The following is a 13378-nucleotide window of genomic DNA, read 5'->3' as shown; positions in this document are numbered from 1 at the left end:
GCTATAGGAACTCCCACGTTAAGGACTTCCAACTTGGAAGATCATGCTCTTTCTACTACACTGGAAGCATGTGCATGTCTGGGTGTATTTGTAGATGTATTTGTGATTAATATTTGACTCACAACACTCAGTATTAACATGATATAGAAGACGGCAATTTCTATCCATGCTAAACCAGAGAGTAAATAGTAGTTCTTTAGTTTCTTTGTACCCAAAGTTACAATGTATTTTTTTAAACCTCTTTTAATCTAATTCTTTCATCTATGAATCAGTGGTAAAACTTACCTATGGAAAACTTGAAATGAGGAAGAAAAGATTTTCAAAAGGAAATAAAAGAGAAATGTTTTTTAAACCTTTTTTATTCTGAATGATCATGAGTAAAGATCTGTGTTGACAACATATCAATCCATCAGATAAAATAAAAAATTACCACTCACTTTTAAATATAGAAACACTAAAGCATTTTTAACATCTCACCATATCACATACAACTTTAATGATAATAAACCCAATTATTCTATTATGCACTCTTACTGTAGGAATATACAGTTTGACCATAAATGACAGAAAATTGAATTTAGTTAAGAAATATATAAATGTGCATAGCCCCATAATTAATTCAAATGCAATTAATTTTTGTTATTGAGAATAACATAGGAAAATAGTTATCCAGATTTTTTTAAGGTTAATATTATGAAATACATGTTTTGCTCTGGAACTCGTGTATGATCTTCTCTCTGATCATGGGTATATTTGAGGCTCTGGAAGTGAGATTGCTCTTTCTATAGTGAAAATCCAAACTCCCTCCCCCCCAAAAAATACAGCTATAATATTTATCTTGCCTTCTCATTCAGCCGTCTTTTAACACTGTATAATTGCGGAACATATCAAATCCTACGTACAACAGCTTCGAAATCTAAATTCCCCTTATTTAAATAAGAGACCTCTTTTTAAACTCCTGTGGGACTGAAAGCTACAATCACAAAGTCAAGAGAGAAAAAATGAGAATGTCAACAGAGAACTAAGAGGAAAGTCACCTCATGTAGCTCTTCCCCTACAAAGGCTGGTTGAGCCAAATCTCAGAGCAGGTAATACTTTCACTGGTGACTAAGAGGTAACTAAACTATTCAACGAACATCAACTAATTGAAGAAAGTGGCAAACCTGTGGCCTAGAATAAGGCCTTTTAAGGTTAGGTAAATGCCACATTTTATTTTTCCCATTTCCTTATCCACAGCTTGGATATGGTATGAAGGTAAAAGTTGGATGGATCAAACATAAACTAGGGATCTTTGCCATGACGATACCATTTTTAAAGTCACCAAAATAATTAGATGTCTTGTAGAATCATTATATTTCTTAGAAGAGAATAAAAAAATCATATTAATATATTTTCATAGTTCCCATGTCCCCCTGAAAGATTTTTTTAAAATGCTTTGAACAACAGTTACATTTAACATTCAAATTTCAAAATAAATTTAACCAGGAAAGATTAAAAATCTGTGCAAAACTGGCAAAATAAATCTTGAGCTCTTTGCTTTATTTCCTTCATCTCTTTACCTGGGTACCTATTTATCTGCATACCTACCTATTTGCATACAGACTGAGAACTAGAGCAGCTCCTTTCTTAGTTACCTGCTTGGTGGAGAAGACAGCGACCTCTGAAGATTGACACCCGAGTTCATGTCATGATAGTATGGTTGGCTCGGGATTTCTCCAATTGGGAAGTTGACTCCAGTTCCCTGGGTTATGGGCGCTGAGGAATAACACAAAAAGAAATTTTGGAATGGCATTTACCACTGTCATCTCCATTTAAATACAATCCTCTAATATTTCCCATGCCTCTGGGCAAGGATGAGGAACTCTCTTTACCTTAAGACTATGATATGATATGATATCAACCCATCCCCTGGGGTAAGACTTGGAAACATCCTCACGATACCAGTGTTCAAGTGTAAGAACTGAGGCACTCAGGCTGTCATCACTGGTTACTACTTCCCCTACTCCCACTGCCCAAGCTTCTCCATTCAGTCCTTTGTGTTAGTCATCATATTTGTCACTCCACTAGTCTAAAGATGTGCCATAGGAAACAACATATATTGCCTATTGTGCAAATCCAAGCAAGGTGCTTTGTACTAACCAAAACCAAATCACTGTTAAATAAATCAAATTGGAACAGTTTCACAAAAGATTATTATTTTATAATAATTTTAACATTAATATTAGAATGTACTAGAAATCATATTTATGATTATTTGATATAAAAATAAATACCATAGGTACATATGAAAAACATAAAATATAAGCCAAGATTTTCTTTTTCCAAAATACAGGTTTCATACATGAATGTTAAGCAGTTTTACTCCATAGATATGTTTTGTTTTTAAGTTTTTATGTCCAGCATTGTAAGTCATTTAAAATATACTCATGGAGTATTATATTTTAACGTATTATTTTATGAATCAAGAAATCTTTTTGAGTTTGCTGATGTATTATGAACTGAGATTTTTAATGTAAGTGTTGGTTTTTGTACAAAGAACCACACACATCTTTTCAAATTTTTAAAACTGGTTTCTAGACATCTGAATATATCTGTGAGGCAGCATGTGGTTTTACAATGAGTAGAGTAATGAGAGCTAGACAGTGTTTTAGTTTTAATTCCCTCTGCTACAACTGAGCTGTGTGCCTCAGTTTCCTGAACTGTAAAAGGAGAATCATAATAATCTATCACATATTATTACTTTCAGGATGAGATGAAGTAAGGAGTGACAAAAGCTCAGCATCGTTTTGAGGATATAATGGGTATTCAACAAATTTGAGTTTCCTTCTTTCCTTGTTTTCTTCCCCCAACTTTTTCCCTGGCAACCAAGAGCAGTTAGCAAAGATGAAATAGTTCAAAGGTATGCCTAACAGCAGATGAAAAGGTAAAAATGAACTAATTCACTGATAGTCTGTTCATCCAATAAGGTACTATGTCCATTACTTAGTAACGGACGCTGCAAGGGATACAAAATAGTCTAAGATAGCTCCCATCCTTAATAAGACATATTGGGCAACAAGTTGAGTAAACAAAACACTTATGAAAAACATATAAGCACAAGAATAACGGAGGTTAAAATGAAACTTTCCATCACTTATTGAACAACATGATCAATAAGTGATGCAGGATTTCAACAGAATATGAATCTCACACAAGCTTAGGTGGTCCAAGAAATCTGTGGAAAAGCCATAGCTGGCACAGGGCTTTGGAGAATGAGGAAGGTACTGAAGGGAGGGAATTTTAAACAGTGGTTACCACAGGGGCAAGGTCATGGGCAGAGATGACATGCAAGGTGGAGGCCTGCCAGGTTGGTGTCAAAGGACAATGCCTAAGAACAATTTCTATTTCTTCACTTGTTTTTATCTGGCCTTCAAAAGCTCCAATGAGCATAAGTGTACCCTAGCTTGGGGTGACAAAATTTTAGAGCCCTTGAGATTCGCTCTAAGAACAGAGAGTCTACTTAACCTTTCCCTCTCTCCAAACTGACACCAAGTTGAATATAAAATTCCAAAGGAACAGCTGCATTTCAAGGAATTTTTCTTAGCCAGAATTTTTAATTGAACTTTACTTAAATATCAGGTATGTTGAAACTAACTTAAAATATTTTTAAGGAAAATATGATTAGGAAGAGCATTCTTCATTGCAGAGAAATGATCAAGGAATATACAATGAATATTTCAACCTATTAAAAATTGAATAAATCATAAATGCAAGATTAGTCTCAGCTCTATAATTCTGAAGCATCTGACTTCTGTGAGATTGCTCATATTATATAGTATGCATCAGTCTCATTTTATACAGAAGATATCTAAGTATTCGATGTGTAACTATGCCTATGGCTTGAATTCTTTGGACAGTTACAATGTAGCTGCTTGTTGTGGCTTGAGGTACACCAGAGGTTAAAAAAATGCAAGGTAAGAAATCTCACATTCCATGGGACATTGGAAAGCAGAGTATGTGCTAGAAGGAGGCATTTGAGGGGTTCGGTGAAAGTAAGCAATCTATTTGGTTTCCTACAACAGTAATGGGTACAATTCAAAGAACTGAGTTTCCATCAGGAAATTTACATGTTATATCATATCAACTATTTTCAATGTATTGAGCTCATGTAATATTTAGGCAAAGATTTGTAGTTTCTGTTTAATAAACATATGGCTTGATAGTCAACACAGACTGCTTGACCATAAACATACTAGGTATAATTTATAGTAAGATAAACATTTAAAATCCTTGGAATTTTTTTTTTAATTTTGTTCCAGAGGATTATTCCAAAGTACCCAGAAAGCATTAAAAACTGTTTGTTAACAAATACTGTATGTTCTCACTTATATGTTCAATCTAAACCAACATAAAACCAAATGCATAGAAAAAAGAGATCAGATTTGTGGTTACCAGAAGTGGGTATTAGGAGAGGGAGAAATGGAGGAAGGTGGTCAGAATGAACAGACATCCAGTTATAAAATAAATAGGTATTAAATAGGTATTGGGAATGTAATATACGACATGATGATTACAGTCAACAGTGATGCATGATATGTAAGAAATAAATCCTAAGAGTTCTCACCACAAGGAAAAAATATTTTTCTCTTTTTTTTTTGTATCCATACAAAAGGAAGGATATTATTATTGTGACAATCATTTCCCAATATATGTCAGTCAAGCCATTATGCTATACACTTAAAATTATACATGTCACAACTATATCTCAATAAAACTGGACAGGGGGTGGGGAGAGAAGGGGGAAAAGATGGAAAATTAAGCTTCAGTCATTGCTTAAATGAAACAAAACAGAAAACAAAATGAAAACACTTTGTCTACAGATTTTTACATGAGTGCTATAAAATTTAGTGTGCATTTTGACACTAGATGGGAGATTACAGAAATTAGACTAATAATAATAAACATGGCCAAATTGTAAAACAGCACACACACAACTTATCTAATGACAAAGCACATGAGAACAGTAAGTCCCAGGCAGATATCTCTGTTTAAAAGCCTCTGAAAAAACTGACATCAGATGCAAAGATCAGCATTAACACCTCTCTCCCAGAGAGAGCAGCAAGAGGCCTGAAGGCTACAAATCATGTTTAAGAGGTTGCCAATATCCTCTTAGAAGCCAGGCTCAGAAGAACCTCAGATTCTAGGGGTTAGAGGCCAACTCTTAATCTCTCTTATTGTTCTCCTCACTCCAAAAGCTGATCCTAAATCAACTTTTAAGATGGAGATAATATCATTCAACAGAAAGATCACTATCCTAAAACCGAATAGCTTCATTAGCTAAAGTCAACATACATATTAGAGGGCCATGTGACAGCAAAACCCCAGAGCACAAAAACCATTAACATACCATAAACCCTCAAGAAGTCAGAATTTGTGATACACAGCCTAAGGATTGTGCTAAAGTTGATGTTTACTAGCAAACCCTTATTTCATAAACAATGAAATTCAATTGTGTAAATAAGATTATAATGTGGATATATTAAAACACTTAGGAGAGTAACTTCTCAAGCATTTCAGAGACACCTATTTACATACAGAGTAGAAAATAAACGTTTGTTGAAAAAAATCAACTAATGAAAGAATACACATAATTAATGGACTACTTACATATCAGTAATGTTTGCTATAACAGATAACTTAAAAACCTCTGAGAGACAAACAAGGGAAGAATGAATGATGTATGTTAAATTTACCTCATTTCTCAACTGTTATAGAAAGATATTTTTAATCATGTTTTATGTTTTAAATTCAGATTTCTCAAAATATCTATCTGGGCTTTTAAAGGTTCTCATCTGTAGCTCTCCTTCCAAGGCATCTAGCATGTTGCCTATAATGAGGAGTGAATAATATTTTCTGACAGACTCTACTATCCTTCTCATAAGACGAATGAATATATATCATAAAACTTAGAAAAGTATAAATATAAACAAATAATCCCATAACGTCTCATAACCGTAGCAGCATAATCTCTCTGCTAAAGAGGAGCAGGAGGAAAACACACACACACACACACACACACACACACACACACACACACACACTCAAATACCCCCTTCCTTACATGATGCCATTAGATGGTAGTAAGTTAAGTCAGGCATGTTCCTTTCCAAATTAAAAATCAACATTAAAAAAGTTAAAAGATTGGAGGCCTTTGCAAAACACATATTGACCAGGAAAGACATACAAGACTCAGTGCCTTAGTCAATAAGGTAGACAATCAGAATCCCCTTGCCCAGCAAATAAGAATCTTGTACATACTGGGATGCAGGATATTAGGTTTTGCTCTCTTACCCTGCCCTGAGCCAAGAGATCCCTAACAGAAGTCTTTGGGGGCACATGTTTACCCACTGCAGTATTATGTCAGGAAGAGTAAGTTACTTACCACCTTAAATATTCATGTACAGAACTCTCTGAGATACATATGCTATTTGAACTAGCCACTTCAGAAATCTGATGAACTATTTGAAAAACTACAGTTCAAAAGACATAGTCACATACCAGCTTGGAGAGTACTTCACTGAACACCATGCTAAAGCACTACCTTATATTTGCCCTGAGCAACTCATTCTCATTTGCTCTTTTGGGGTCATTGTAATTCTTGTTCGTGACCTCTGAATTTTGACCCAAGTGAAAAATACAACTTAAACAGGGACCAGAGTGCTCCCTACACCACCTGAATAATATCACTCCAAACTGTGACACTCTCAAAATGTCAGATGAAAGATTTCCCTTCAAAGTTACATAAATAAGCTAAATCAGAGGGGAGAGAAAGCAGAAATGAGTTACTCTCTTCAGCATGATCAATGAGAGAAAAATCTGCATCTTACATAAATTTGTACATACCAGTACTTAAGTAAAATAGTTGATCAAGAAAACCTCCCCCTTGCTTAGTTAGCTGGCCAGGTAAACTTACCCAAGAAAATTTTCATCCAGCCTGCCAAGAATGGGTGTCTCAGGTGAGGTGGCCAGTGAAAACAATTGGACATTGTTCTGAATAACAATGCTTTCTATCTATATCCAACTACAATCTGCAAAGTTAATTTCTGCACCCTTCTACACTCTGCATGTTAGTGTGTATATCCTGTACATCTCCAAGCCCTCACCAAAATGTTAGCAAAATGAAAAAGGCACTTATCTACAGGAAACTTATGTGGGTTATCATAACAACACTGAGTACATTTAATTAATCACACTTCCTTTGATATAAATGACCATCTATGGTCATAGAGAGAACAGTGAATTACATGAATACCAATAGCACAGTGATTAGAACAAACCCCAAATTATTTTTGTCCTACACAAAGTGATGATTTAAATGCAAATATTTTAGAAATTTAGACAAAATATGTTCACTTTAAATTTCATCAAAAGGTTGGAGACCTTAAAAATCAACTTCTCCTAATACACAGTTCTCTTCATACTATTTTTAAGGTTCAAAATATAAAATATTTTCAATCATACTGTGTAATTAAATAATAAGAGAAGCGTTTACTCACTTCTGGATACCCTCACAAGTTCTGATACATTGAAGACTCCAGATTTTACAAAACTATCCTCAAGGTATCCTGAAAATAAACATCAAGAGGAAAAAGATCAACATAAGCAGGAAGCAAATAAATGATTAAACACTAGAATTTGTTCAAGCGTTTTAAAGGTTAGAACAAAAACCAAGTATGCTTACAAAGATCTGTAAAAGCAAAACTCTTGTGAATGCAAAGTGAGTCTGTTTAAACCAAAGTTGAAAGTTTAGATGCTAGATAATTTCTAAGGAAAAAAAAATTAACTTTCCAAATGCACAGGGAAATTGGTATGATTTTATTTGCCACAGCCCACGCATAGGAAGTGAAGGTTTGGGGCTCTCAGCTCCATAGCACCTGGTAGACTAAAGTCCACCCATTAAAAAAAAAAAAAGAAATAAAGAAAAAGGAAAACCACAACCACAATTAGCACCTTGTTGGAATTACTTCAAAGATCTCTTGGAACCACTGTGCTTTCACAAATCCTTCCCTGATTAAAGAAAAGGGAGCTTCTGTTACTAGCACTCCCACCCCAGTTCCCGTCACAAATCACACAAAAGCTGAACCTGTACACACAGCAAATACTTTACCCAGACCCATTTCTATGGGCCTCTAATATACCTAACAGATTTCACTGCTTCCCCACCCTTATACCATTCCCTGGCACTCTCTTTATTTCAAGAATTTTTTTTTTTCTCCCAAAAGGTGGTGAATCCAGAACTCCAGGAATGCCTGCTGACCTTCTGGAACATCCAAGTTCAGGGTCCACAGTGGTTGTGGCCCCCAGGTCTGGAGCCTGAGTAGGTCAGACATGCTTGGGAGCTGGCCTAGCTATGTCCAGGGCTAGAGGTGGGAATCCCTACACCAGCATGGCCCCAGGTTCTCACCCATTTGGGGGAAGTGGGCAGAGGGTAAGAAGGGAAAGAACACCTTAGGTGGGGTGGATACGGCTACTTTCTGCTGCCCCAGGGAGAGAATAAATGTGTGAAAGTCCTCAGAATTAAAATACTGCCAGGACTACATTCCAAGATCTGGCCATGTGATTGGATTTTAAATAAAGTTTTAGGGTTGACCAAGGGATTAGATTCAGTGCAGGGATGTGAGCTATGGGTGGCTTAGCAACATGGAGCACTCAAGTCAAAGAGCTGGGGTTTGACTCCTGATGACAGTATGCCAATGGGGAATCCTGAAATCATCAATAATAATAGTAGTCCTGGAACATTAGACTCTCTGTGCCTCAGATTTCTCACTTATAAATTAGATAATATAATGACCTACCTTATAGAGTTGTTAGGAATAATAAATGAGATAAAAATATAAAACCCAGAGTAGGCACCGATTAGAGGTTACCCATAAATTAGAACTGGCCCGTGGATCCATCATCCATACACTGGACTATGCACACTGGACTCAGTCAGTCTCAAGTTATTTGTAAATCATCATTTAAAAATTTTATCAGAATGAATGTCATCACACCCCTTTTTAACCATACAGAGCATGAAATGACAGATAAACATTTAATTAGCATACATCTTCACTGTTGTGAACAGAGGAGCTGTGTATGTCTGAACACTGTTTTTTATCCATCCATTCTTCTACCTTCTTTAGAAACAGAATGGAAGAATGAGAGGAAATCATAGATCTTGGTTGGTGATAAAACTCAGATCTCATATTAAATCACTACTCAGAAAAAAAAAAAAAACCAAAAACATTTCAAGAGGATAACAGCAAAATGTCCCCATTCGATGCACTTCTATTTTAAGAAACACCTACTTCTTGAGCAATTCATTTTTCACCAGATTGAATTCATTTTAGTGATTACCGAGAAACTTTCAGGTGGACAACATTGTACAAAGTGCTAAAAACCATTGAGAGAATAAAGGAAATTGACTCCCTTGTATGGCTGGAGTAAAAGATATTTCAAATTTTCTGAACCACTGCAGGTTATCATTGTATACAAATATTTCTGTTGCTTTTGTAGTTGTTTTAAAGTATAATAAATTATACTTCATATACGATAAATAATATTTTATATATGGCCAACACATTAAATTTGGAGACCTTATTTATCATGACAACTTAACCAATCAGATAAGATTACTTGTCCTTACCCATCTATGCCCTATAAAGGTCTGCCCTCATAGCTTTCTCTGACCAGAAGGCCTTCTTTCCACTTGTTCGACTCTCAGCCTTCAATGTCCAGCTCAACCACCATCCCCTCCATAATCTGTTCCTCTATCCACCTCCTCCCACCCCTGTGCCAGCTAGAAATAATCTCTTTCCTCTATATTCCCATAGCACCTGGTTTGTACTTACACCACTTGGCACGTCCAATTTCCAAGACAACTGTTTCCGAAACTTTGTGTTTTTTCTTAGTTTGGGAGTGACTGAGTTTTGTTCATCGCTATATCCCCCTTAACAACTAACTCAGTGACTACTTACACAATTACCACTAAAAGCTTTCACAAAAAAAACTGAAACATTCAACCTTTTGAAACATGGTTACAAATGAACACTTTAATAATTGTCTAACAATGTAGATATAGATAGCTTAAGAAAGGAGGATAACTATGCCGACCCTCGTTATTTCCTGGAAGTCATCTGTTGAGTTTATTTAGGCTTTGGAGCAGAGTGGGAGAGTATACTGATTACCGTCAGATTCTATCTCTGACTTTGCTGGGCACTAAGGTACAACCTTAAGCATTTAGTACAAAATAACTACAACCTTAGGCATTTAGTACGGAAGTGTTTAAAGAGTTCAAAAATTTCTAGAAGTTGATGACTGAGTGAATAGTGAACATTTCAATATATTTACATAAATTCTATCATGTGTAATATGTGATAACATTTTGGTATAGAGATATTATCTGAAGTTCATTTCTTTATTACTTCAGTGAATAGCCTGGACTCCATTTGCTTTGTAATCATGCCCTAGTCATGCTCATTAAGCTAGAGAGAGTGGTCCTGTTAGGAGTCAAATCATAAAGGAGAGAAAGGCCACCTCAAGGTAATCCCAGCATGGCAGCCACACACAGACAATGTCTCTCTCATTAAAAAATGAAGGCAGGGAGTTCCCATCGTGGTGCCACAGAAATGAATCAGACTAGGAACCATGAGGTTACGGGTTCAATCCCTGGCCTCGCTCAGTGGGTCAAGGATCTGGCGTTGCTGTGAGCTGTGGTGTAGGTCACAGACTCAGCTCGGATCTGGTGTTGCTGTGGCTGTGGTTTAGGCGGGCAGCTACAGCTCCAATTGGACCGCTAGCCTGGGAACCTCCATATGCTGTGGGTGTGGCCCTGAAAAGGCAAAAAAAAAAAAAATGAAGGCAATTCAGGATGTAGTGGGGTACTTTTCCACTCCATACCCTCAGATCCCCAAATTCTAAGGAGTTTAGAGCTATAGGAAAAACTAAAAAAGTTATATGTTACTAAAACTATGAGAGGCACTGTTAATACATTAGAACTGGTGTGGTACCCACTAGCCAAAATGCAACACCTTAGGTCCTGCTGGGCTCCACTCCTGCATGGCACATAGTGAGACTTCACCAAAAGGGAGGACTCCTTATTAAGTTTATGCCTGCTGACCATGACCTTACTGGAGTGGGATGGGTGGGAATCCGGCAACTGGGTAGCCTGGGAGAAGCAACTGAAATAGACGGCTGGCCGCTTCAGGCATCTTTGCACATGGTACAGCCTTTATAATGGACAAGCAGGACCCAAGACGGGCAGGCTAAAGAAAAGAAACAGATGACAGGATGGCACTTGGACAGGTAATGGTGCTTACTCACAAGCATACAAGAGACAGTACTTAAGGACTCTGGCAAAATAACTGGAGAGGATCATGCAGGGGATCAGAAGTTCTGCTGTATGATACAGAGGGTGAGACTCAGCAAAATGCAGGTCTGTAACCTCCAGGCTGCTGGGGCCTTCTAAAAACATGAATGTTGTGTGTTAGGTAGACCACTGTGAATCTAAATAGCTGACACAAAAGCCAAAGATCTTAAAGCAATTGGGAGACGTTCATATAGTAAATTCCCTTCATCTACCAAAGGAAATATGAGCATCTTTGAGACGGAGCAGCTGCTTAATGGTTACAGAGCAATATTACACAACAGCTTATGCCAGGAAGCAAAGAACAACTTAGCATTTATGTGATGCTGTATTTACACTACATGTATGCTTTTTAAAAAATAAAATTGAGTAGGAAATAAAGACTTCTGCAAGCTGAAAATTCTCAAAGGCAATATCAAATTATATTATTTCACTTTTTTATTTTTCTCTAACAAAAGCAATAATAAATCACTACTCAAAAGTTAATATGGTGTTTAACCTCCTTTACAAACAATAACAAATGGACACAATGGCATATCTAACTGTTAATATCTCAAATTATAATCAGCACCATTTGAATGTTAAACAACATTTACACAGAAAATCCAAAGGAAGACTGATAACGCTCATTTTTATGGTCTACTGTGTTCTATTCTTGAAAATTAAAAAAAGCCACAGAAAGCAGTTATTAAATTCATGAAAGCTGTCTTCCAGTATTTGAAGGACTGTTAATGTAGATGGCGGATTAGACTTATTCTGCATAGTTCCAGGAACTGTTTTTTTGGCTCAATAAACAGATTTGTCATCCAATAAGAAAAGTCCTAGAAGGAAAGTGAAACTTGCAAAGGTAATAATAACCAACACTGCCAAGCTACCTCACAGAGATCTTAGAAAGCATTAGTTCACCTGATGCTCACAAAATATCCTCAAGTTGCTACCGTTTGACAGATGAGGAAACTTGTATCTACAGGCATATGGGTTTTCCCAGTACATGTAAAGACCCCCACAGGATCTAAGAATTCTCACTTTGGGCGGGAAATGGGAAAAGAGTACCTCAGAAACCAATTGCAACTCTTAAGATTCCACTTTTTTACATGGCTGTTTTCCTGTTGGTTTTCTTGCATTGCTCATTTGAAAAAAGAAGATACTAGGAGTTCCCTGGTGGCTCACTGATTAATCTGGCATTGTCACTCCTGGGCTCAGGTCACAGCTGCAGCATGGGTTCAATCACTGGCCCCGAATTTCCTCATCCTGTGAGTGTGGCCAGAAAAGAAGACGCTAAGCATCTCATAGGCATTTTCCAGCCCTATGATTCCAACTGTTCACTTCCTTCAACTGAGCATTCATGGATACAAAGGTTGAGAAGATAAGATTATTTCATACTAGCTCTTTCTTAATCTTCATATAACCTCAGCTACCATAACCAACCAAATGGTGAATTTCTGGTAGAGATGTTATAAGACTTGGTTCTCTCAGTATTTCAATTTATCTGAACTGTCCCTGGTTAAGGACAGAAACTGTGGTTATAAAAGATATACTAATCATTGCAAAAATAATGATTCTCTGCACAGAGACTGAACCCAAGCCTATTAGTAAGGACAACATTTTCATAGTAATTAGAATTAAATTTGTCCTTCAATAAGAAATGTACATCCCTGATGATGATTTAAAGGATCTGGCAAATTTTCTGAATTTAACATACTCTGATAGTATGATATTAACATATTATTTATGTTTTTTAGTACTTCCTTCTAGTTCATTAAACTTTTTCTAATATATAGGTATACATATAAATATGCATTTTATAAAATTGTTATCAAATCTAAATAAATTTGTACCCTGCATTTTTCTAATTAATAATGTATCTTTAGATTAGTTTTTTTTAAAGCATGTTTTTAATGCCTGTACCATATTACACTGCCTGGATGTATCATACTTTATTTGACCATTCTCCTATTGTTTGACACTTTAGGTTATTTCCCATTTAAAAAA

At 36.3% G+C, this 13378-nt stretch overlaps 1 protein-coding gene across 7 annotated transcripts in view; it reads right to left on the bottom strand.

Annotated features, from left to right (window-relative positions):
• NFIB (nuclear factor I B) overlaps positions 1 to 13378 on the bottom strand; it is a 239712-nt gene that overhangs the window by 59484 nt on the left and 166850 nt on the right. For all 7 annotated transcript variants that reach the window (XM_047767631.1, XM_047767638.1, XM_047767635.1 and 4 more), the window contains exons 4-5: positions 7536 to 7604; positions 1635 to 1755 (exon numbers count right to left, since the gene is read on the bottom strand). In XM_047767631.1, coding sequence (XP_047623587.1) covers positions 1635 to 1755; positions 7536 to 7604 — 190 coding nt within the window. The remainder of the gene's footprint in view (positions 1 to 1634; positions 1756 to 7535; positions 7605 to 13378) is intronic.

Source organism: Phacochoerus africanus, chromosome 2 (genome assembly GCF_016906955.1).
Source record: "Phacochoerus africanus isolate WHEZ1 chromosome 2, ROS_Pafr_v1, whole genome shotgun sequence".
NCBI lineage: Eukaryota > Metazoa > Chordata > Mammalia > Artiodactyla > Suidae > Phacochoerus > Phacochoerus africanus.
This window is presented reverse-complemented; position numbering and strand designations above follow the sequence as displayed.